The sequence below is a fragment of the Perognathus longimembris genome, chromosome 18, assembly GCF_023159225.1.
Source record: "Perognathus longimembris pacificus isolate PPM17 chromosome 18, ASM2315922v1, whole genome shotgun sequence".
NCBI lineage: Eukaryota > Metazoa > Chordata > Mammalia > Rodentia > Heteromyidae > Perognathus > Perognathus longimembris.
Genome location: NC_063178.1, coordinates 19,940,290 through 19,967,123, shown reverse-complemented (window position 1 = coordinate 19,967,123; position 26,834 = coordinate 19,940,290). Strand labels below are relative to the sequence as shown.

At 40.6% G+C, this 26,834-nt stretch overlaps 1 protein-coding gene across 2 annotated transcripts in view; it reads right to left on the bottom strand.

Moving 5' to 3' along the window:
* Mpp7 (MAGUK p55 scaffold protein 7) overlaps positions 1–26,834 on the bottom strand; it is a 125,416-nt gene that overhangs the window by 82,011 nt on the left and 16,571 nt on the right. The window contains exon 2 of one of the 2 annotated variants that reach the window (XM_048367908.1): positions 22,048–22,166. In XM_048367908.1, coding sequence (XP_048223865.1) covers positions 22,048–22,166 — 119 coding nt within the window. The remainder of the gene's footprint in view (positions 1–22,047; positions 22,167–26,834) is intronic. The other variant, XM_048367909.1, reaches the window with a different exon arrangement.

Sequence of the window (26,834 nt, the reverse complement as noted above, 5' to 3'; positions counted from 1 at the left end):
TGTAAAATTATTATGCCATTCTACTAGCTTTAAAATCTCATGGTTCACATCAAAAGTCACACAAAATGTGCTTATTTTCAGAGGGCAGCAGGCTGGCAGAGTGCTGCTGATATAATCTGGGCCGACTCCAACGCACAATTCACAAAGCAACATCTATCAAATGCTATGATTTAGAAATCAGGCTGAAGACCCAAAGAAACATGGACTCTATGGTCTCCCTCATAGGGAATCATTAGCACAGGTTTAGGCAAGTCACAGCAGAGGATCACAAGAGCCCAATAGCTATGCCCTTATGAACACATAAGATGATGCTAAGTGAAATGAACTCCATGTTATGGAAACGAGTGTTATATCACTGTTGTTATTACTTTCAACATGTGATGTGAAACTGTAGCTTCTTTTCTTGATGATCCACTTGTATCCCCTTCCTGTGGTTGTACTCATGCTATCACTTTATCTCATCTGAGTACCCTGGATACTGTGTATACTGGTATTAGAACTAGGGAAGTGAAAGGGAATATCAAAATCTAGAGACAAAGGATAAAAAGACAAATGACTCCAAAAGCAAATACTTGCAAAACCATTTGGTGTAAACCAACTGAACAACTCATGGAGGGAGAGGGAAAGAAAGGGGGAGGAGGAGGGGGGAATGAGGGAGGAGGTAACAAATAGTACAAGAAATGTACCCATGGCCTAACATATGAAACTGTAACCCCTCTGTACATCACTTTTTGACAATAAATAAGTAATTATTATTAAAAATAAAAGAAATAAGACTGAAATATCTCTCAGATCAATTAGAATGAGGCAATGTTTCTAAAACACTCATAAAACCAGCTCTGAAGACAGAGATGCAAAGATAACTGAAGGAACAGGAGACAAATTTTCCCATCAAATTAATATTTAACATGGGGAAATATGAATGATTTTACCCAAGAAGAGTGACCTTGAAAACATTGACCAAGGCCTCCTCCCAGTTTCCAGATGATGTAAATCCCAAAGTCTATCAATTTTCCTACCTGAATCTCATTGAGATAATGTAATAATATTTATATGCACTTATTTGTAAATGTACAACAGAAAAAAATGTCACCCAGGTCAAGAAATACTGACATAGTTCTTGAAAATATAAAACTCAGATCATAGAAAAAAACTTCACTGAAATCCTCACATTCTATCATATTCTATACGCTCTGCACTGGAGGTACAGCAAGCAAGGTGGAGGAAGGATGTTAATTTACTATTCTGCAATAATCCTCTCACTGTCGTGATTGGCTGCCTCTCAAGTAGCTCCCATGAAACCTTTCTCCCTCCCTCCTTCCCTCAGGACATTGTTCTTGGTGTGGGCTGGACAAACTGGTGGCTCTAAGGAACTCAAACACCTACAAGATAAGGATAAGCTTGTGTGATTATTGACTCACACCTAATTCTCCTGTCGTCCTCCCGTTCATTGTCAGGCCTCTACTCTATCCTCTCTTACTCTTTCCTCTAACCCTCTTTTCCCCATTATAGGCGTCTTGTGACTATACTGTACTCACCTGATAGTTCAGCATGACGTTTCTACCTCAAGATCCTAAATGTACTCACATCAGATAGGGTGGGATATTCATAGGGTCCAGAGACAAAGAAACAGGCATCTTTAGGCTCAGAGAAAGGTACCATCTGGTCCACCACACTCAGTTTGTAATCTCGGTGTGATCTGACTCCTTTCCAGGTCTGAATATGCCCTTTATTAACACACACACACACACACACACACACACACACACACACACACACACACACACAATCTGACCACATGGACTCCTCTGTGTCTTAGGTCTACTAAGTCCTTCCCAACTTAGGAACTTATACTCTCTGTACCTCATGTCTCAAACCTCTGCCTCCAGATCTTTGAGGTCTCAATTAAGATATTACCTCTTCGCCAAGGTCTTTCATGATCCTCAATTACTGTTTCCCATATTACCCCCCGCTGCTTTCACCACTCTTATGGCTGTAGACATTTGTTATGTTCATTTACTTTACTTGTGTAGGAGGGAAGTGACCATACTGGGGCTTGAACTCAGGGTGTGGATTAATCCTTTACCATTAAAAAAAAAATGATCGTTAAGCAGTGATGCAAAGGAGTTGCCATTTAACAAAGCAGTTTATTATGAATACAATATATCTTGACCAATGTCATCCTTTTCAACCTTCTCACCCGTCCCTCCCCTACCCACCCCCTTCTCGCTCGCTTTTCTTATACTGTAGAATATACACTGGATTCCTGACTGAATTCTCCCTCTTCCCTTCTTCATTGTCTCCCCCTTTCCCAATGACCCCACCCCAACCCTTTCAAGTACTCTCTTCCTGGTGTTTTATTTTTCTGAACTTTGACTTTGCCTCTCAAAGGAATTATACTATTTAAGTTTCCCCTTGAATTATACTACTTGAGTTTTCCCTTGAATCTACTATGTACCTATTTCAGTTTATACATTTGCATATACTTACATACCATCCAACATATCTTTTAATTTTATAAGCTAAATCTAGCTTCCACATATAAGGGAACACAGGCATCCTTTGTCTCTCTGGTCCTGAGTTACTTCACTTAACACAGTTTTTTCTAGGTATTCCCATTTCTTTACAAATGCTACAACAGAATTCTTTCTAATGGATGAGTAAAATTCCATGGCCTACTTATACCACATTTTCATGAACGATTTGTCCACATCCTGTGCTGCAGCGATCCCACTTCTGTGCATTTACCCAAAAGATTACAAACCAGGAGTCAGAAAAACCATCAGCACAACCAACGTAGCACTATGTACTGGAGCCAAGGTAAGGAATGCGCCAAGATGACCCTCAAAGGACGTATTAATGGCTCAAGAAAATGTGGTATATATACACAATGGAATTTTACTCATCCTTCAGCTTTTTTTTTGCACAAGGCTAGAGCTCTACCACTTATCCACACCTCCACTTCCAGCTTTTTGGTAGTTAACTAGAGGTAAGAGTCTTATGAACGTTCCTCCCAGGACTGGATTTGAACTGTGGTCCTCAGATCTTGGCTTCCTGAGGAGCTAGGATTAACAGGCCTCAGATACCAGCATCCAGCATATGATATGTCTTTAGTGTCATTTAAAAGAAGACCTTGGGGCTGGGGATATGGCCTAGTGGCAAGAATGCCTGCCTCGGATACACGAGGCCCTAGGTTTGATTCCCCAGCACCACATATACAGAAAACCGCCAGAAGCGGTGCTGTGGCTCAAGCGGCAGAGTGCTAGCCTTGAGCGAGAAGAAGCCAGGGACAGTGCTCAGGCCCTGAGTCCAAGGCCCAGGACTGGCAAAAAAAAAAAAAAAAAAAAAGAAGACCTTGCATTGTGGTGTTCACTCCTATATGCTCAGGTCTAAAACAGTGTACAGACTTAGTATATATTCAAACATTTTTCAAATAAATCATGTGGGATAAATAAGCACTTGTAATTCATTTGTGGTAGAAGAAGGGAGTGTCTGAGAAGAGTACTATGTTTCTATGACAAACGAAGGAATGATGTTTTTGTTTACTGAAATATAGAACTTTACAGATGCAAGATCAAATACACAAAGTCCTCATTTTAGACACATTCCGTGTAAGGTTCTATGAGGCACCCAAGTGAAGAAGTAGATTGGGTTACTGATTATACGGGCTTTGATTTCAAAATAAAGATCAGAACTGAAGACAGAGAGCTGAGGAATCAGAGAAAGCAAAGTAACTGAAATGAATGGGAGTGGAATCACCCAGGGAGGAAGTGCTGTGCGTGCGGAGAAGCAGGGCGGAAGGGGAGCCCGGGGGTAGAGGAGTCAGAGAGGGGCACTGAAGGAGAGGGCTAATCCCAGAGACCTCAGAACTCTGCGGTAGAGCACGTGAGGGTGGTTGGCTTAAGACATGGTCACCCTCAGGCTTCACTGGTGGGAACTGCGTGGTAATAAAGTAAAACGTGGTGACATTCCTTTGCAGACAAAGGTGGATGAAGAAGGCGGAGAGGCGCCTATGATTACAGGTGTCCACTAAAAATGACTGAGCGACTGAGTGACAAGTGACTCGGTACATGAAAGGCATCGTGAACCCCTTCAGCTTGCCCGATAACTCGTCTGGGAATAGCCACAAGGACCCCTGTGGGTATTCCAAAGGTCCACATGAGAGGATACTGGGCAGAGGCAGATTAGCCTGTGGTTACAGAGGGGCGGAAAATCAATGTGCGACAGGGCCCAAGCTGAGAAACCGGAACTGCCCCGGGAAGCTGGGGGTGGCCACAGATCTCCCCAGAGGGTCCAGAAAAAACAGGTCCTGTCAGCACCTCCATCCACACCCAGTGAGACTGCTTGCTGCCAGACCCTGAGCAAGACAAGTTGTGTTCTTTTAAGCGACCAAGTTGCCAATAACTTGTTACAGATCCAATATGAAAATGATACGGAGAGCACAGTGAAAAGGAGCTTCGAAACTATTCGAGTTCAACCGACTGAAGCACTTGGCCCAAGTCTTCACTTGTACAGAAAACACATCAAATCCCAGATTTAAAATTCCTCCGTGTCCCTCCCACCCACCTAGACTGAGCCCAGAACCCTAGGGCTCATGGCTTCTTGTAGGGCTACGAGCTCTAGGAATCCACCATTCCCCAAGCTAAGGAAAAGGGCTTGACAAATCCAATCACTTCTACCGCTGTCAAGTTAGCTCTTCCTATCAAAAACCAGGAATCATAAAATAAATGTAGAAAATCAAAAGAGCTCTCGCAAGGAAAAACTTGTAACTGGAAGAAGTGATTCCCAGCACATTATATTTACCTAAGGAGATTCGTTCTATACTGTGAACCAGATGCTCTCACCCACTTTTGTATTAACTGCCTCGTTGTTGTTGTTTTTGCTTGTCCCTTACTTCCCTTGTACTCATGGTTTGGGCCTTATCCACTCTATTTTACAAGGAATTACACTAAATTCTTCCGTGTGTATTTAACAGAAGTTTTAAGAGTTACTCATTGCTTCACATTCCTCATCAATTCCACATGGACTTGAAGACTCTTCAAATGTCACTTCCTTTCTAATGCGCATGCGTGTGTGTGCACGCGCGCGTGTGGTTCTAGTTAAGCTGTGTCTTCTGAACCAGTTCTTGTAACCATTCTCCCTCAAAATCACCTCTCCCTGTTCCCTCCATCGTTGCATATGTTTTCTGGCTCTCCAAATGAACACACATCAGACTTCATATCTCTTCATATTTTTTTCATATTCTCCATCGCTGTTATTATACTTAAGTCACTAAATTATAGCTGTAGAAGTTAAATTTTCCACCATATTTGCCTGTTCAATCTTGTCATTTCTACCAGTGGCAGGTCTTTGTGACAACATCCTTTATATCTTTATTCCTTTCATTCCTTTCCATTTCCAACTTGGGTAAGAGGTATCTTCTATATAACTAAATATACATGATAATCTATACACTGAGTTAGAAAATATTTGATTTGGCTGGGGATATGGCCTAGTGGCAAGAGTGCCTGCCTCATATACATGAGGCCCTGGGTTTGATTCCCCAGCACCACATATACAGAAAATGGCCAGAAGTGGCGCTGTGGCTCAAGTAGCAGAGTGCTAGCCTTGAGCAAAAAGAAGCCAGGGACAGTGCTCAGGCCCAGAGTCCAAGCCCCAGGACTGGCCAAAAAAAACCAGAAAATATTTGATTTAAGCCAGTTGCCTGTGGCTCACATCTGTAATCCTAGCTAATCAGGAAGCTGAGATCTGAAGATTACAGTTCAGCCAGCTGGTCAGGAAAGCCAGTGAGACTCTTATCTACCATTAACCACAAGAAAACTGGAAGTAGCACTGTGGCTCAAAGTGGTAGGGTGCCAGCCTTGAGAGAAAAAGCTCAAGGACAACACCCAGTTCCTGAGTTCAAGCCCCATGACTGACAAAAAAAAAGTAAATATTTGATTTGTATAATGTCAGCATTCTTAAATAGTTCAAAAAGGTGAACTGTAATAGAATGTGAAAATGTTGCACATGTACTAAGATGCAAATTAAAAAGTATCTACTGAGACTGGGTCCCTGATTCCTGGTTATATTCCTAGCTACTCAGGAGGCTGAGATCTGAGGGGCATGGTTTGAAGCCAGGCTAGGCAGAAAAATCTGTAAGACCCCCGCCCCTGCCATCTTCAATTAACCAGCAAAAAGCCAAACCAGAAGTGTGACTCAAGTAGTAAAGCAGCAGCTATAAGAACAAAGCCCAATGAGCACAACACTCTAAATTCAAGTCCCAGTGCTAGTACCCAAAAAATAAGGAAGTGTCTATAAGATGTTAAAAAAATACACCATGAGAGCATCAAGTACTCAAGGGAGATGTGAGATGAACTTGGCCCCTCTTTTATAGTACATTGGCAATTAGTTTAAGGTTGTCTGAAATTGCTTTTCAAGCTAATTTTCTAAAAGGGATAAGAAAAAGATGTCGGTGAGCAAAAGAAAATGGACATTGATAAAATTAATGAAAACCAGAAGTAGAAAAGAAAGGAAAATTTCGTATATGCTGCTTCTACTTTCTCTTTTATTTTTAACCTCAGAATTCTATGCTGTGGGAAAAGTCTATTTTCCTTATGGTTTTATATTTTAATAGCTGGAGAAAAATTGCTGGGTAGAGTTGGTGGCAATACAGAAAGAAAGCCAGATTGTGGGGTCCAGAAGGCCTCAAGTGAGGCTGGAGATTTTTAAATGTAAAAATACGTTATCTCACTGGAAAGAGATCTTCCTCACATATAAACAGAATTACTTTTAAAGACTTTTTTTTTAACTCTTATTGAGATATAGTACTTACAGCCTGCGGTGGGGTACAATATAATCATTTGACACAAGTTTGTAATGTGTAATGGCCAAATCAGGGTCATAAGCACCCCGATCTCCTCAAACCTTAACCATCTTAAAGCTTGCAGGCCAAGTGTTTTGTAGAATCTTGGAACGCACCATTTGTAACTAAGGTGCGTCTTGTATGTAAGATGGCAAATGTTGGCATTCCATGTCTACAGCAATGCTCATTTTCTGCAGAGGCTCTTGCTACGCAGCAGACTCTGTGCCGCTTTGTTACGTCTTCCCTTTCTGTCGTGTCTTACTTTTTTGTTCGTGCCAAGTTCCAAAGACAGGGTCTTGGGGGAAGGGAAGAAAGGAGCAAGTGGCTCAGGAGCCGATCATCCTCGCCCTTACCAGGGTGCAGTCAGCAAGGCTGCCAACACGGCAATCGTCACCACGCCAGCAGCCCCAGAACACGTGCAGAGGGCTTTGCGAAGCCACAGACTGCCAGGTCTCCGGTGACGCCATGTGCTTTTATTGGGCTACAGAGCGGATGACGTCACAGACTCTGGCCACATGTTCTTAAGAAGTCCCAAGATACCAAATCAAACAGTCCTAGGACGTTCTCCTGTTATTTTTTTTTTTATCCTTTCATAGTTGTATATAGGGATTTCAATTCAACATGTCAGCTGATGAGTAAAATATATCTCGATCAATGTCACCCCTTTCGTAATTCTCCTGCATCTTTCTCAACTACATCCATTCCCTCCGTTTCAAGAGAATATCAGACTAAACTGGATGTCAGGCAGGCCCTCAACTTTTAAAGTTTAAGAGAAATAAATTATATCGCAAGGTAAAGTGTCTGAGTTCGAAATAGGTGTCTTTGGGAATTGCCCCCCAAACAATTCAAAGGTGGAAGAGGCAGCGATTCAATCCCCCTCAGGCCTCTCCCACTGCCGACTTACACAGGAAGGTTACACAGCACAGGTGGAGATCTGATTTCATCCTAGACATCTGCTCTGCCCTAGACATCCACGCATTCTATTTCCACTTCTGCCAACAGAGCTACTGTGGAGGCATTGAGATTTTGCTACACTAACTCACACTGTGTGGATATAACAAGTATTTGCCAATGAGTGGCAAAAGAAAGTTAATTTTCTAGCTAAAATGAAGTAGTACTTTTCATCAAGTTCCAAAGAAGTATAAATCTAACAACATTAAGGAATTTAATATTCACAAAATATTTTCTGAGCTACAAAATATATACTTAATTACACATTTGCCAAATTTTTCAGAGTACTAATAAATTAATATATTTCTGCAATTTTAATCATTATCAACTTTTTTCAAAGTTATTTTATTGAATAAAAATAGCATCATCTAAGTACACCAACAAGCTTCCTATGGCCTGAACATTCTAGGTATATCATCTAGATCAACCTCTTTCATCTTTTCAGCAGTCTTATGAAAATTGTGATTTCGGCACTGTGGACTGCCTATACATCATACGTAAGATAAAATACAATAAAGCATGAGCCAAGAGAGGGCAACGGAGTGGCGTTCATTCCAAAATGAGTGTCACCAGACAGGAATGGGACTGCTAAAAGAGGAACCAAAGTGACAGCTGCAGGAGCCCAGGAGGTGTGAAAAGAAAAGGTTCAGATTCAAGAAGTAAGCAGTAAAGAAAATAGGAGAATTATTCCTGGTGAGAGAGACACAGAGATCCAGCACTACAATTCATTCAGCCAAGCACTAGAGTCCTAGACCACAATAGACTAGACTAGATTAGATTAGAAGACAGACAGGCAAATAGAGAAAATAGAATAGGGATTGTAGACAGAGACAAGACAGAATATGGGTTGCCATGGAAGGAACAAAACTGTCATTGTGGATCAAGAATCTATAGAAAAGTAAGAGAAGTTCTAAGTAAATTCAACCCATTTCAAGAGAGCAGATACTATTCTGTTACAATATAATATAAAGAAGGAAGAAAGGAAGGACAGGAGGGAGGGAAGAAGGAGGGAGGGAGAGAGGGAGGAAAAGAGGGAGGGAGGGAAGGAAGGAAGGTAAAACATTACGAAAAATGAAACAGACATTCGTGTCAAACTTACTGCAATTAAAAATTTGTCAGCAAATTTTTAAAAGCTTAAATAAAAAAAGGAAAGTAAACATTGGGGGAAAATATCTTCCAGAATATAAGAGCAGAAGAAAATAAAATATACCAATGATCCAGAAAGACCCAAAGAAAAGAGCTGAGGTAAAGAAGTTATCAAAGAAATAAGGACTGAATAATACAAATCAAACCGACCCGCTCCAATGTCAGCCAGATGAAGTATTCCCCATTCCCCTGCTCCATTCAGACAACTGAGCAATTTCCCCACCAACTCACTCTTACCTGGTTTGTCCTTCAACACGCTTATCAAGTGAGATCTCAATAGTCATTGTACATATGTGAAAATGGACGAGTACTTTGAGAGATTTGTAGAGTCAGAGGAAATCAAGGAGAAAAATGGAAGGGTGGACGCTGTCCAAGATGCACTACACTCATAAATTGATATGCCCAATTAAAATCCCTTGGTATAACAATTTAGACAACAATTTTAAAAGACGCATCATACTCATAAATAGACATATTGAACTGAAACCACTTTGTAAAGAGTCTTTTTCAAGTCTCAAAACAAAGAATTGAGCTCTTAAAGCAATTTGGATCTCATTTATAAACAAAACTCAGAATTTGAGACAAACACCCCCTTCTCCACCTTTGACATACGTTAAGCACCCTGAAATACAACCTGTCTATATCTTGTAATAACTTTACACGTACTTATCCAAGTGATTGGGTTGAATTCCAAGAGTCATGGGGCTAAAGACCACCAGGCTGCGTGTTACTAAGATATCTCCGTCACCTAGCACAATATACAATGGCACTGAAATGCATTTATATGAATGCGCCATCTAATAAAAATCACTGATTCTTTGGAAACATAATACATTATTAATAATAAAAACCTCTACCACAAAGTTCCATAGCTCTTTATGTGGCCCAAGAAAATTTCACAAGTTTTCACACTGCTTTTGCCTGAATTCGCTTCTTTTATTCTTAACCCATCAATGACAGAATTGACAAGTTCCTTGAACACCTCCTCAGAGTTCCTAAGGGAATGAGCACCATCTAGCGGAAGTCCACTGGAGACACCAAGTTTACTAGGCATAAAACTGTGACCAATCCAGTATTTATTCAAATTAAAAGACAAAGACACAGACTTATTTGGGACACTGGTGGCTCATACTTGTAATCCTAGCTACTTAGGAGGCTTGAAATCGGGGAATCTCAGTTTAAAGCCAGCCTGGGCAGACAGATCTGAAAGAATAATATCCCATTAACTGGCAAAAAAGCAAGAAGTGGAGATGTGGCTCAGATAAGCTAAAGGTGAGAATCTGAATTCAAGCTCATGTAATGGTGCACGCACAGACACACCTAAAAACACATACATAATGTCAACTCTCTCAACTAATAAAATCAAATTTTATCATCTGTAGAATTTATGCCAATTTAAATAAAAGAACTAACAAAGAACATTTACTTTTAAAGTTGCCAGTAACTCCCATTTAATTTACCTTTTGAGCTAAACACAGAAATAAAAATAATGAGAGAGAAAAAAGTAATTCCAAATGTTGGCATCCAAAGTAAAAAGGAGAATGAAGTTTTAATTAAAAACACTAACCGTATATAAAAACAAAATGTGATCAGTTAGGAGCAAGTTAATATTTTCAGTTAGAAAAGTTCATTGTCCAAAGTCGTATTTGTGTTATACTTTGATACTGAAAGTCGTTGCTCAATAATTCTCATTTAAAAAGTGAAATTTAGTAACAAAGAAAGGCCTATAGGAATAATGCAGATGTATCTGTCTTCTATTTTATTAGTATGAGAGAGGAAACAAATTCAAAGAAAGCATGATACAAACTCCCGTGTTTGTGAAATGTCACTGGAACAAGTAAGTAAAACAGTGACATAATATACAGTGTGAGCATTTCCCCCGGCCGTGCGGGATGGGAAGGAGCGAGATCACGTCGATCGAGAAGGGAAATGTTTTGACAAGAAAAGGAGCAGTAACCTTTTTCACACAGTGCCATTGTCGGGTTCATAGCAGCCGCTTACAAATAACTAGCTTTCTGGAATGCTAGCAATTACGTTTCTACCGTACTATAGCCTAATGAAACAGACGTGAAACGTAACATAATGGAGATAGTTGTTGTTAGGCTTCATCTTCGGGGCTTCGGTCAACAGAGGTTTGTATTCTCGCTGCTGCTCGGTGCTGAAGGCACATCTGGATATCCTCGCTCTACCCCTCCCCAGGCTCCGACCCACAGGCAGAGAGACGGCTGTGTGTCTGGAACACCAGCCATCAGCCACCGGCGGCCAGTGGGTGGAGGAGACTGTCACACAGGTCATTGGTTCTTACAGACTGCTGCCCAGCGGTGACACACTTCCTTCGTTAATTACACCCAACTCTCATGGCCTTAACGAATGTCAACTAATGTAACCAAAATCCAATTTTATACAAACTTGGAGCAATTATTCCCACAGCTGTATGGCTAGTGGAGTGAATGGAGAATAGATTGGTAAGTAGATTAAAAAATCTGAAATGTTAATTCAGATACACAAGAGTATAATTTTTCTTTTAGGTCTTTGTTATAACATTTTAAGTTTATATCAATGTTTAGTTACAGAATTACAAGAAAATATTTTTAATGTTTTAGAACTCCTAAAATTTTAATTTGATAAACCAGCACCAGTAGCTCATATCTGTAATCCCAGCTACTCAAGAGGCTCAGATCTGACATCTCAGTTGAAAGCCAGCCCAGGCAGAAAGTCGGTGAGACTATCTCCAACTAACTACCAAAAAAGCCAAACGTAGGGCTGTGGCCCAAGTGCCAGAGAGCTAGCCTTGAACTTTTAAAAGCTCAGGAGAGTGCCCAGGCCCTAAATTCAAGCCCCAGGACTGGCATTTTAAAAAGTTAATTTAAGGGCTGGGAATATGGCCTAGTGGCAAGAGTGCTTGCCTCGTATACATGAAGCCCTGAGTTCGATTCCCCAGCACCACATATATAGGAAATGGCCAGAAGTGGCACTGTGGCTCAAGTGGCAGAGTGCTAGCCTTGAGCAAAAAGAAGCCAGGGACAGTGCTCAGGCCCTGAGTCCAAGCCCCAGACTGGCAAAAATAAATAAATAAAAATTAAAAAAATTAAAAGTTAACTTAATAATGTTGAAGATCTTTTAAATAGTTTACATGAATATAGAATTATAAAAGCAATCGAATTCAATTTCCTTTTGATAGTGTATTACTTCTAGGCTTTGATCACCAAAGAATAGCCCAAATTCCTGCTATCTTTACTGAAATATTGACAATGTGATTTATCAGCAATTGACATGTTTTTTTTTAACTTTGCCATCTCTCTGTAAGAAAGATGACACACACAAAAAAACACTAGGTTAATCAATTATCTATGAATAATGAATAACCACAACCCTTCCATAAGCAAATCTAACTGGTTGAACCCCAATGCACTTACCCAGTGTTCTGTGAAATAAATGGGGGAAAACCTGGACAACACAAACAATCGTGCTTGAATCTTGACTACACTTCTTGGCGATATGAGATATACCAGCATCAACTATACATACATACTGCCTCTAAAGAACTTAACACAATGAGCAACTATACCCATAGTTACATGAGGTGCTAAAAATACATTATATAGATGCTTTGAACTAAATGGGAACATGAGATCAGTGCAACAGTCCCAGAGGACGCCCCTAGAGCCAGCAAATAAAAATAAATCAGAGCCCAGACTCGCCAGGGGCTACATACACCTCAGACTCTGACACATGCTCTCTCATTTAGACCCACGGAGCTAAGGATTTTGTGTTGGGTGTGTCTTTAAAGACACTTAGGCTTCTGTGTTTATGACAGAGAGAAGACTCTGTTCAGACATATGTTTTAACACTTGCAATAAATTATCAGAGAGTGGAATGCACTCAGACAAAACAGTTACAATGCCTTCAAAAATCCAGTATCACAATATGTAAAGTAACTCCTGCAAATCAACTCCAAAAATGCAAATAACCTAATGAGGAAAGTAGACAAAAGATACAAAAAGGAAACTGTTCAGCCTCTAATGTTCAAGTCGAGCTAAACTAAAATTAGGAGAAAGCATTCCAAATCAATTCTATTAGCAAAAACCAACAGTTCCAATTGCTGACATAGGTGTGAGGTAAATGGGACTCTGTAATGGCAGTATAAGCATTCAGAAGGTCAATCTAATAATATCTAACTCTACAATAAAGCATAAGATATACATCTCTATGGCTCAACAACTCCATTTTGCTGTGTAACACTTAGAGAAATTATACCATACGTGTCATTTCCAAGGGAATCAGCACAAAGGTTACTACAACACTTTTAGTAGTGACATGGAAACATGGTATGCAGATCATAGGGCTTTATACCAGCAGGACAATTCTCAATGTAAATATCCATTAATAGGAAAACAGACCATGTGTGATCTAGTCATATAATGCCATATACAGTGATGGAGAGGAAGGAATTGGAGCTACGTCCATGACCACAAATAAATCTAGCCAAATGTTAAGGGAAAAAAGCAGGCTGTAGGAAAATGAGATTTTAAAATATACAAAAGAACATCACAGTCTCTACCTCTGAAAGAAAGGAATGGAAACAGGGAGGAATGTCCAGGTTTCAATGGCTGCAATACTTAAGCTGTGTGGCAAATGCATGAATGTCCAACATATTCTTCTCATTTTTTAATGCCCAAAATATTCCAGAATACTTCTTAAGTAAAGAGAAAGTTAGAAAACACACTTAGTCAACGCAAGAACTTCTTTCCAAAACTTCTAATTACAGGCTTTATTAATGTTTGTTGGAATGTTCAACACAGGCATGGACAAACATTAAGCAAGAAAATACTATCCTAGGGGGGGGGGGGGGGAGCCATGCAACCAAAGGGATGCTGCAAAGAATGGTGCAAGAATGATGCTGGTTAAAGGAAGAGGAGGGAGGAGGGAGGAGAGAGGAGGGAGGAGGGAGGAGGGAGGAGGAGGGAGGAGGGAGGAGGGAGGAGGGAGGAGGGAGGAGGAGGGAGGAGGAGGGAGGAGGGAGGAGGGAGGAGGGAGGAGGGAGGAGGAGGAAGGAAGAGGAGGAGGAGGAGGAGGAGGAGGAGGAGGAGGAAGAGGAGGAAGAAGAGGGAGGGAAGGAGGGAGGGAGGGAGGGAGGCAGCAGCTGGTAAAGAGGTATGGGAGGGAGAGAATGGGAGAGTGAGATAACACTTTACATAAGGAAATGCACTCACGCACGTCATGTAAATGCAACTCCTCTGTCTATCACCTCTGGAATAATAAAGTCAATTCTAAGAAAAGGAATGATGCTGGTGTGTAGCATGGAAAAACAACAACAAAAAGACAGAAGCCAGGGACAGGGTGGCCATGCCTGTATTTCTAACTGCTCAGGAGGCTCAGGTTTGAGGATCTAGCTTCAAAGCCAACCCCAGCAGGAAAGTCTGTGAGACACTTATCTCCATCAAACTACCAAAAAAGGTGGAAAAATGGAGCTGGAGCTCAAGTAGTAGAATGCCAACCTTGAACAATAAATAAATAAAAAAATAAGAATAAGGAGAGAAAGAGACAAATACAACACACACACACACACACACACACACACACACACACTCACACACACAGATGTGGTGTAATGCTGAGGTTAATAATCCTCCTCCTCGGGGCTGGGAATATGGTCTAGTGGTAGAGTGCTTGCCTTGAAGAATCCTCCTCCTCCTCTTCATCCTAAGAATGCCCTAGCATGTTCCAAACACAAAGCACATTTCCTATAGTAATTCATGTGACCCTTACAGCAGCCATATTTTATCTTTTATATTTAGGCAAGTGGGGCACTGTGGGGTTAAATGGTAAGATGATGTCATTTACTTGTCTTTGGCACAGTCGGAATCTTCATTCAAGCACCATGGCCCCAGAGAGCCAGCTATGAACAAGGATGAGAGATGCCTCTTTGAGAGGGCAGGGTTTAGGTTTCTGTATACACAGGAACAAAGGGAAATGAAAGAATAAGGACATCAACAGGGAAAGGGAATGAGAATGGAGGGAGCAAAAAGTCCTCATGAGACCCGAGCCCGTCATGGAAGCTGTCCTGGAGGAAGACTCTTGGTTTATTCCAGGGTTTATTTCAAGGGCCCAACATACCTAGGTATATCTCAAGGAATACCACTGAGTCCTCTGAGCCAGGTCAGCGTTGACTGGAGACGCTTATTGCTAGCTTTCATTTGATCCGGGGGTCGTTCCCACGCGCAGCTCCGTTTGGTAATGCCTGACAAAGCTGGGGAGGGCCGAGGGCGTCCACTGCGGGGCTCCTAGAGAGGCTGGGTGTCTCCCTGCTGGAATTCTGCTCCCCCGGAATCAGGAGGGAGAGAATTTGCTTGGAAATGAAAGTGTTACAGATTTCCTGGCTGGGCCCAGCAGTGAGGGAGCTGTTCTGAAGGCAGTTCTATTTTTAGGTGAGGAACTGGTTTTTGTGGTGTTAATGGATTCCCTACTATTAAATGATGACTAAATATAAACAAATGCAAGATGGTTGTTCTGAAGCTACGTTTACGTGAATATTTATCTGAATGCACAATGACTCCCCCAAAGCACTGTACCATTTGACACTAAATGAAGACGAGGCAGGCAGACACGGGTCCTTCATGAACTCACAAACTTGCCTCGTTTGTTCATTCATTCATTCATTCATTCATCTACTATGCCTGAGCTACATATGGCCACTGTTTTGAGAGTATGAATTACAAAGGCAACAATTTACCCAGGGCCTCAGGAATTCCTATCGTCAGTAGACTGTACATATTCCTATGCCTGAAAAAATGTAAACTGTAATGTAAGAAATACCTTCGTCTGGCTTCTCCCACAGAGAGCTGGCTGCACAATTACCTCTGATTGGCCAAGGAGCGGTCCCAGCTGTGAAGGCCCGACTCTCCACACGGTGGGACCGGTGGCCAGGGATCACCCCGTCTGGCCGTCTTTTTCTTTTTCCTCTCACCCAAGGCAAATGGTATTTAGGAGACAAGTAACATAACCTCCCCAATGGGCTTACTCTCTGAACTTAACACCGCCTCCCTTCTCCCCAAACAGTGCAATTTATTTCCAAAGGTCCCTAAACCTGCAAGTATCCTACAAACATCGTCTTTCAGTCTGGAATCTAGTTCACTACTACACAGATATCACCTTCACTCCCAGTAGGATGCTTTCCATTGTGTTTAATTTAAAAGATAGAATGTAACACAACAACCAAGACCTTATAAAGCCAAAGTTTAACTTTATCAATTATTCTGAAAATAACTACTTTCCAAGAAAATCTCACAATTGTTAAGAAAATCTGACATGTGAAAGAGTAAGCATTAGCTTCATAAATGACTTTACATTTTCTGAAATATCTAGATTATATACAAAATTTTTAATGTATATTTTCTTTTATCCTCATTTATCTTGTTTTCTTCTTGCTTTTCTTTGGTGAGGTTTTCTTGTGTGGTCCAAGCTGGCTTCAAACTTACTACACGGCACAGGCTGGCCTCAAATTCACTAGCCTCCTTTCTATGCCTCCCAAATTCTGAGATTACAGATGCCACTATACCTGGCTAAACGTGTTCACGCTCTCACGCTCTCTCTCTCTCTCTGTGTGTGTGTGTGTGTGTGTGTGTGTATTTCTGGCTTTTTTTGTACTTACTTGGAGATGAATCTCACTGACTTTCCTGCCTGGGCTTCAAACTGTGATCCTCAAATCTCAGCCTTCTGAGTAGCTAGGATTACAGGCATGAGCCACCAATACCCAACTAAAAGTATATTCTTTTTTATTGCTTTCTCTATGAACACATTCAAGATTGGTTTATTTATTTAGACCAGGACTAAGAAGATACTCCCTTTTAGAATTAGCCTAAATGAATAAGCACTAAAAACTTCACAAATTCACATTAATATGAACATGCAACACAAACTCCCAACAACTGATTCTCACACAGTTTTGTTCAACCACATTAATACACTCACACTTCATGGGATTCAGTAAAGGCAAAACATAAGAAAATACTTAAGAAGAGAAAATAGACATTTGGATTATAAGTACAATTATGTCTTAGTGTTATGGAACTGGAGCATCTTTTAAATTATGAATAACTAAAACAAGGAATATATTTTACCTCAACCTGTTCATTTTTATTAAGGTAGAGAGAGGGATGGGCAACCAGAAGGTCACCATATTGCTTCTAACCAAATTAAAAAGCTTTCCTGTTTGAATGTTTAAAAAAAAAAAAAGGAAGGGTAAATCATAAATGACTGCAGTATCTTCTATACAGGGCTATGAAGACCTCCATCTACTCTAAGTAAAACAGATCAAAACACTATGCAAGTCAAGTTTTGGCTCATTTGCAAAGTTTTCAAGATCAGAAATAAAGCTGTGAAATGCTACTAATCTATAAGGGACAAGATAAGCCACCTAGTGGAAGAAAATAGATCTGTCAATCACCTCTGGTGAGGAAACTATAGACAGAATGTATTAGACTCTTTACAAATCGGAAATTAAAAGAAAAATAACCAAATTCCTGGTTTCATTCCCAACATGTAAAGCCCATGTATGTTATCACTTGATCCTCATTACAAGAAAAGGCAGAATAAAATCAAAGTATCAGTGGCTTTCCTCGGCTCCAGCAGATAATGCAAGTCACCGTGAAATCTGCAGAGATGGAACACAGGGGAATAATCCCTGCAGAGATCAGCCAGCAGAACGCCTATGTACTCCTTATGATGGACTAACACTGGCCAAATGAAATTAGCTTGAGACTTCGAGGGGTCCACACTTCCCACCACGACGATGCCCTCCAAGTTCTCATAGTTAAGAATTAAAAAAATCCCTTAGGACATCAGTTGTAAACACTTTCTGTATAACAAAAGTCTGCCTCTTCTCTAGACTACTGGAGAAAGCCCAAGAATAATGAGATAGCTCTCCTTTAGCATTCTTTCTTTACCAATTGGAAGAAAAGAGGAAGGGAAGGAAAGCAAAGGAGAAAAGAGAAGGGAGGACAGGGGAGGGAAATGGAAGAGAGGAGAGGAGAAGGATTTAGGGCAAAAAGTGCTTCTGAAGGTCACAACCCAAGTACTCAAGTCACTGGAGAGCTGATCTTCAAATATAAGCCTATAGTATTATTTCTCCAACCACCATGAACCAATCACCTGCACAATAAGAGATTATAAGTGACAGAGCTACAAACACAGACTGTAAGAAAAGACTTTTAAGAAAATATAAAGACAAAGTACAGGTTGAGCGGCTAGGAGAAGGCATTAAGAAAACGGAAATTCTGGCACTGAGCTTCAGTGAACTTTAAATCCAACCAGTTCCAAGCCATATTAACATAAGAAATTCACACTATAAGCATAATTACCTCAATCCTATTGCCCAATATACATCATGTCTAGCTTTCAGCAAAAATTTACAAGTCGCGGTAATAGCAAGGAAAATAATCTTAAAGAGATGAAGCAAAAGCATTAGAATCTGATATGACAAGTTTGGGAACTGAGAGATAAGGATCTAGAGTAAGTGAGTATGATAAATATGCTAAGCTCTCCAATGGAAAAAGGGCACAGCATGCAAGAACAGATGGGCAATGTAAGCAGAGAATGGAAACTGACAGAGAATGAAAAGGACATGCTACAAATTAGATACAACTAGAAGAGTGTCTTCCACAGGCTGGTCATCAGTAAAATGAACACATCCAGGAAAGCTGAAAGATAGGCTCACAGAAAACTTCCCCCAAGTTGAAATAAATGCAAGAAGGAAAGAAAAGAGGGGAAGACAAAACATCCAAGAGTTGTGGGACAACTAGAAAAGGGTAGCACATGCATAGAATGGGAGTAGCAGCAGGAAAGAATGGAAGAAATACTAAAGTAATTCCGGCTGAGAATCCCCTGATGTTTGCCCTGCAGGGAGGCGTCCTGTCATCCTAGCTACTGGAGAGGCTGACATCTGGGGAATGAGGCCTCAAACCAGCCTGAGCAGAAGAGCCCACGAGCATCTCATCTCTAACTAGTCACCAAAAAGCGAGAGGTAGAGCTGTGGTTCAAGTAGTAAAGCATCACCCTTGAATGAAAAAAACAAAAGCCCTAGTACAGGCGCAAGCACGCAACACACACACACACACACACACACACACACACACACACACACACACACACACACACTCCTAGGGCTTGAATTCAGGACCTGGGCACTATTCCTGAGCTCTTTTGCTCAAAGCTAGCAGTCTAGCTCAGGAGCTACAAATCCACTTCAGCTTTGGGGTGATTAATTGGAGATAAGTGTCTCATGGACTTTCTTGCCCAGGCTAGCTTTGAACCTCAATCCTCAGGTCTCAGCCTACAGAGTAGCTAGCATTACAGGTGTAAGCCACCCGTAGCCTAACAGATGCCTTGATAGACAGACAGGCAGCCAGACAGACGGATAGATAGATAGATAGATAGATAGATAGATAGATAGATAGATAGATAGATAGATAGATAGGTAGATAGATAGATAGATAGATAGATAGATAGATAGATAGATAGATAGGCAGACAGACAAGACTGAAAACTCTGTACTAGGATAAAATCAAATTTTGTGTTCACCCAGTTCTAAGTCCATACTATCCATTTTAACTTCAGGCAAAAGAGCATAAAGCCAAAGCACATTTTGATTCACTCTAAAACAAATCTTCTCAAACAAATTCCCTTTGCTCTGCCAAGATTTATGTACAGAGCTGAAGGATTCTATCCTCCAGCCTGCACTGGAGGCTCTTGGAATACAGTTGAGCGGCTTGTTCCAGCTGGTTCAAGCTGCGGTCCCAGGAGCTCGCCTCCCGGAGGCAAGACTTCGCGTATTTAAAGCTAATAGAATGGGTCAGGCAGAGGACACAGTGGATGTCTGCATCTGATCAAAGTTGGGACGGCGGGGAAAGTAGTAAGAAATTGGACAAGTCCTAGAAGTACAAAATAAAATGAATTTTAAAAATACATCTAGAGTAAGTACTGTCACCAAAATATATTTGGGATAGCACATGTTAAGTGTGCTATCTAAATATAGACAACATCAGTTTATTTGGTTCAATGCTTATGAGAAACCAGATATGGACACTCGGAATGATAATTAAGCATTTGTTATGGATTAAAAACTTTGGAAACTAGCCTATGCTTAAGACTCAATAGCCAGTGTAACTAAAAAATTGTTTAATAGATTAGTTATTGTCCTGATAATAGAAATGACCATCCTATAGTTCCTTTTTGGTGCTGTGCATGTTATGATAATTATGATTTCCCTCAATACTTAATAATGCCTACTTAAATTTACCTAGTCTACATGGCTATCAAAGAATTTTGAACTCTTCTATTATCTGAGACTCATAACTTGGATATCACAGATTCTAACTTCCATTTGTAGGTAAGGAAACTACAGACCTGCTATAAATCAATATAAATAAATGTTCATCCATTTACTCTGGGAATGTTTAATGCACAGGGGATGGTGATGTCAATTTAAACACATTTTGTTCCTTTTATGAAATGATCAAATCCATACAAGGAAATCCAGAGTGGGCTAAGGCCATGGCTGATAAAGCATTGGTCTAGCAGGAGCTAGGCCCTAAGTTCAAATCCCAGTACCACCAATTAAATAAACAAACAAAACAGCAATTCAATTTCCATATATTCAACATAGAGGTATTACCTCACCAAGTCATAAAATTCATTAACTGTAGTCCCAAGACTATTTCTTTTTTTTTTTTTTTGGCCAGTCCTGGGCCTTGGACTCAGGGCCTGAGCACTGTCCCTGGCTTCTTCCCGCTCAAGGCTAGCACTCTGCCACTTGAGCCACAGCGCCGCTTCTGGCCGTTTTCTGTATATGTGGTGCTGGGGAATCGAACCTAGGGCCTCGTGTATCCGAGGCAGGCACTCTTGCCACTAGGCTATATCCCCAGCCCCCCAAGACTATTTCTTGAACAAACAGCAAGAAGTCAACTAAACTGCCTGAGACTATTTGGAACATAATGATGCCTTGGTAACTACGTCCTTATGAAAAATAAGTAAGTGAACAAATAAGTCTTGGTCTTTACATGTATTGCCAGGGAAATGCTAACATACTAACTTTCACTTTTTGAGAATTATTACTGTTCAAAGCACACAAATTTCAGTCAATTGAACAACAAGAATCAAATAGCATCCTCCAGTTCGGTAACTCAGAGGTGGCTTATTTTCAAATTCTGTACATCAATTAAAAGCCTCTTATCATGAAAGACAACCATAACAAATCTAGCTGAATTGAAGCATAGATCCAGATTTCGTGCATAGGTTTCGACCTCTGACAATTTACAGTCAGACTCTACATTTCTTTCAGCTTGAGTTAAAGAAGAGAAAATGCAATTCATATTTCCAGAAGCAAGAGTGGCATATTTTCTAGTAAGTTCCTGCTCTCGTTTTACTATTTTAAGAGTTCTGATCCCTCTCAGTGTTTCTGTAAGACAAGATCTGGTTTTGGGTGCTGACTGTTTTCATGGCATAACACTTTCCTAGAACTGTCTCTGAGAACTGTTGTTATTCCTATTTAGCTTCACTGTATTTATCTCCAAAATACCATTTCAATGGAATGGGGCCAACAACAGAAACAGCTTACTAGAATTTCAGTTGACTTCATGAAAGGAAATTATTTTAAATTAATGTGGCTACTGCGCTGCTGCCATTCTTGACCTCAGAAAATCTAGGCCTTCTAATTTCTTCTTGTTGTTGCTGTTGCAAATATTTATTTATTTCTGTTCAATTCCAGCTCATGAACACGGACCATAAAGGAGTCTAAGCCTTCCTGCTACTATTTCATATGCTTCTTCTAAACAGGGGCAACCACATGTTTGCTGGATTCGTGTGCACATCCAGATCACTGCCATTAAGTGAAATCATCGGTGTATTTCTGGTAGGATCCTTAACAACTTCCACACCCGTCAGTGAAATGGAACAAGGCTGTTTTGTTCTCAGAGAGCAACAATTTGATCTTGGGTTTACTAGATGGCGCTCAAAATATTTTTCCATATGCTTTTTTTTTTTCCATCCCCAACCAAAAAAAAAAAAAGAGAGAGAGAGAGAGAGAGAATCTGACTTCAGCCATGGTTTACCTTCACCAGTGAATGCAGGCTTTTTTCACCAAACATATCCCAGAGGAAGGTCAAGTCCTCCTGACTGTGCACATGCGGCTGTAGCTGGGCGGGCAGGGCAGCCAGCAGCTCATACAGACCTACAAATGGAAATAAGACACAAAGCATCATCTTAGAGGGATCTCACTAATTTCACCGGAGGTGTGTGTGCATAGTGAAGGCTGGAACTGTGTCTTTTTTTTTTTTTAACTCAGTTTGTATTCTGGGCCATCATACAAAACACTCCTGAAAAGAAAGAAAGGAAATGTCAACGTGTTTCGATTTTTTTTTCAATTCCAAAAAAAGTACTGATTAACAGACTAGTTGTTTGTTGTTTTACTCTTTCTCAATGGTCACTATTCTGCCACCATCCAAGTCTGCATAACCCAAGACAGAAAGTATGTACAGGTTTTCATTTAAAAGAAGAAGAAGAAAGCACATATGCTCCTTTCTTAATCGTTATTACATTTCCCTCCATGTTAGCCAAAGACTGCAGTGAGTCACGAAGAGGAAAAACTTCCTTAGAAGAACAAAAAATTGATAGAGGGGTCCATTAAGAAGGTTTTGTAGTCCAAAGTGTTCCTAATACCACAGAGTTTCAAAAAAAATTTTACATTATTGAACATGCAAAATAATGTTCAGCCAAGTCAGACAAAACAAAGTATATATAGTGTTTCATGTATTTAGTCAACCATTTAAAAAAAAAAAAAAGGTATGTGGAATTTAGTTTTACTCTGGGGTCTGTAAAGTTCATCTAACTCCCATCTGAAAGAGTTAAAGGGGCAGAAGCAGGTTCCTGGTGGTGCTCATGGAAGATTCTAGAAGCAGACAGTAGTGCAGTGTTCCACAGTAGCAGGCTACAGGAACCATCCATCTCTGTCACAGGCCATCAAACTCCTGTCCAAGAAATGTTGCAACAACGTTCGTTCGCCTGAGACTCTTTTGGGAGGTGACCTGGCAGGAGCCAGTATCAATTCATAGCACATGTTTTATTTTCCAGTGGGATTACACGAGGTAAAAAGGACAAAATTCCTTTTATTTCTGTCTGCTGTCTACAAAAACACCAAGACCTCCTGGGACCTCCAACACATGGGACCGTTGTTATTTCTGGTCTGAATAAGGGCTGTTGTTCATCACAGGGACAGCTTTACACGATATTTAGCAAAGAATAGCAAGTGATGGGTAGCTGCCGATGAGTGGATTGTCCTAAAGGACAACGGCATTCTGCTAATCAGTGATAAAAATCACAATCAAATGCATTAGAGACAACTTTCAAAGCTACATATGCAACTTGGGAGACTGGACTGAATTCATACATTCCTGGAGTTGTGCTGAGCCAGAAAAACAAAGAAACAACAAAATCAATACAAAATGAAAATGTTCTCTGAAAAATAGTCTCCCAAATTACCTTGTTAAGTACATTTATTTCCTTAAACACATGGCTATCTGCCTAAACCAGCTCTTATTTACAATTTAATAATACTATTTTAAAGCATTTCAGCCTAATTCAGTCTATAATAATATATGCTTCTCTATCCATGCATGCACATTTATATAAGCATTCAACAACTGCCAAGATCGGTGTAGAAGTGAGAGATTCAAAATGTAAAATCAGAACTACGAGTGTGACTCAAGGAGTAAGGCACCTGTCACACACAGATCATCTGCAAGGTTCTAAGTTCAAATCCCAGTCCCATCAAAAAGAAAAATGCAAATTTAAAATTATGTCGAAAGAGGGCAGAATCTCACTGTTTTACTGCTGTTAGTATTAAAAATGTATTACCAAGTAAGCAAATGAAGTCATTATATTCAAAATTCATTATGTAAAAAAAAGAATTATGTACTTTGAAGGTAAGGACAAGAGGGGGAAATGGGAGAGAACAGGGGAAGAGGTGATATTGACTCATAACCTGAGTTATGGAATTGTAATCTCTCGGTACAACTACTTAATAGTAACAATAAAAATGCAAAAAAATCATATGTATATATATATATGTTCTAATATAACTTGGAGTTTAATTAAAGACACAAAGTCAGCTTTGATGTGCCATACGTGGTAACATCACTGGAGGATTAAGTGTGTCACCATTAGAACAGTCCCCATCCCATGAAAACTATTCAAAAAGTTACATGTCATTCAGTGAGATTTAATTATGTTAATTATATTATTATTAGTTACTGAAAAGTAACCTATAGCTAATTTGTTATTGAAAAGGCAAACTAGACTAGTTCAACCCCTATGCTTATTCTTACAGCATTTCACATAAATTATGTGAACCTTGTTTCTATGTTTTTACAAAATAAATAATAGGATTAGGATTTAGCTCAGGGAAAGAGCACTTGCCTGGCAAGTACAAGGCTCTGAGTACAGTCCTCAGGTCTGCAAAAATAAATAAATAAAAAGGATAACTTGGGCTGGGAATATGGCCTAGTCTGGCAAGAGTGCTTGCCCCTCATACATAAAAAGAATAACTTGCTCAAGGTTCGTTGTATTCATATTCTACACGGTGGAATGTCAGCTCCTTTGTACAACTACTTAAAGATTAAAAATAAAATATAAAATGGTAGCTTACATGTAGGTTATCCAAATACACAAACACACATACACACCTAACGAAACAAAAACTGGTAAATTCTAGTCAGTAGCATGTCAGTCTGTTTTATGCTGCTAATACTATAGACTGTAAGCAAAAGAAGTTTACTTAGAGCCAGGCGCTAGTGGCTCACATTTGTCATCCTAGCTACTCAGAAGGCTAAGATCTGAGGATCGACGTTCAAAGCCAGCCCAGGCAGGAAGGTCCATGAGACTCTTATCTCCAATTAACCACTCAAAAACCAGAAGTGGCACTGTGGCTCAAAGTGGTAGAGTGCTAGCCTTGAGCTGAAGAGCACAGGGACAGCACCCAAGCCCTGAGTTCAAGCACCAGAACCGACAAAAAAGGAAGGAGGGAGGAGGAGGAGGAGGAGATGGAGGAGGAGGAGATGGAGGAGGAGGAGGGAGAAAAGGAGGAAGAGGAGGAGGAGGAGGAGGAGGAGGAGGAGGAGGAGGAGGAGGAGGAGGAGGAATAAGAAGTTGTTGTTGTTGACCCATTGCTGCAAAGGAGGAAGAAAACATCAGGAAAGTCTAAACATCTAGCCTGGGGAACATCTGGCCTATAGACCATATAAGGTTCTCAAAATCATCTGGTAACTGATGGGATGGACACACATGCTTCCAGCTGGCTCTCTGTACCCTGTCTGCTTGTAATTCTGTAAGACCAACCTACGATGTTGTCAATATCCAAATGGAGGGCTGGGGATATGGCCTAGTGGCAAGAGTGCTTGCCTCGTATACATGAGGCCCTAGGTTCGATTCCCCAACACCACATATACAGAAAATGGCCAGAAGTGGCGCTGTGGCTCAAGTGGCAGAGCAAGAAGAAGCCAGGGACAGTGCTCAGGCCCTGAGTCCAAGCCCCAGGACAGGCCAAAAAAAAAACAAAAAAAAAAAACCAAATGGACCTTGGCTAAACGAAAGTTCCCTCAACTCTTCTAGAACCTTGAGACAACAAAGTTCTGTCCATAATCAATCTGCCTGTCTGTAGAAAACTGTCCCGTATGTCCAAAGATGATATATTCTAAGATTCCTAGTGGATCTATTGAATTACAGATAGCATCAAGCACCATGTATGTACACTGTGTTGTTTCCTATACATACTCTAGTGCTTTGAGGCCATGATTAAATCACTTAAAGTTAACTGAGCACAAGCACTACACTACTGTGACAAGCAATCTGGTAAGTGAGGGCTGATGACGTGATTAACAGGAAGGTAGCATGTAGAAGGTGGACACATTGAATGAAGAAATTACTTTTATTTATTATTTATTTATGAAGAAATTATTTATAGCCCAGGTGGGATGGTACAAGATTTCATCACAATGTTCAAGATGGTGCCCAATTTAAAATTTACCAATCATTTTTTTCTGGAGTTTTTCATTTAATACTTTCAGACCACAATGGACCATAGGTAATAGAAACTACAGTGAACAAAATTGTGAGGAACGACCTCATTCTGATTAGCAGCACACACCGACTCCAGCTTTGAAAGCTATATTCCTGCCAAGTGTCAATGGCTCATGTCTGTAATCCTAGCTACTAAAGAGGCTGAGATCTGAGGACCATGGTTCGAAGCCAACGCGGGGAAGAAACTCTCTGAGACTCTTATCAATTAACCAGCAGAAAGCCAGAAGTAAAACGGCAATGTGCCAGCCTTGAGCAACGAAGCTAGGGACCATGAAGGCTCTAGGTTCCAGCCCCGAGTACCAAAGAAAACCAATCCTGACAGAGGCGGGCAGGCAAGAACATCCCCATCTCTCCAGTGCACAGGCGCTTTGAGCCTAGCAAGCGCCCCTTGAAGATGTCCTTAAGATCGGGGGGACTCTGTCCACGACAAGCTGCTACACCTCAAAACAGAGTTGGTCATTAAACGCCCCCACTGTTAGCAAGCCCTTGATAGGAGAAAGCAGCAGCAAATAAAATGAGGAAACAAGGAAGGAAAGACTTCTACATTACCCCAGGCAGGTCCTCTACTGACAGGGCTTAACGTTATGCCAGCAGAAAAGGAGAAAGCAGAATCTTGCACACACTGTTGTTAGATGCAAAGAAAAGGCAGGCCATCTGACCAAGGACTGGAGCATGCAATTTCACCTTACCTAATCAATCTAGTTATTATAAGCTATGCCTGCATCCCTCTTTCCTTCCCTTTAATCTCTCCTTCCTACCACCAACT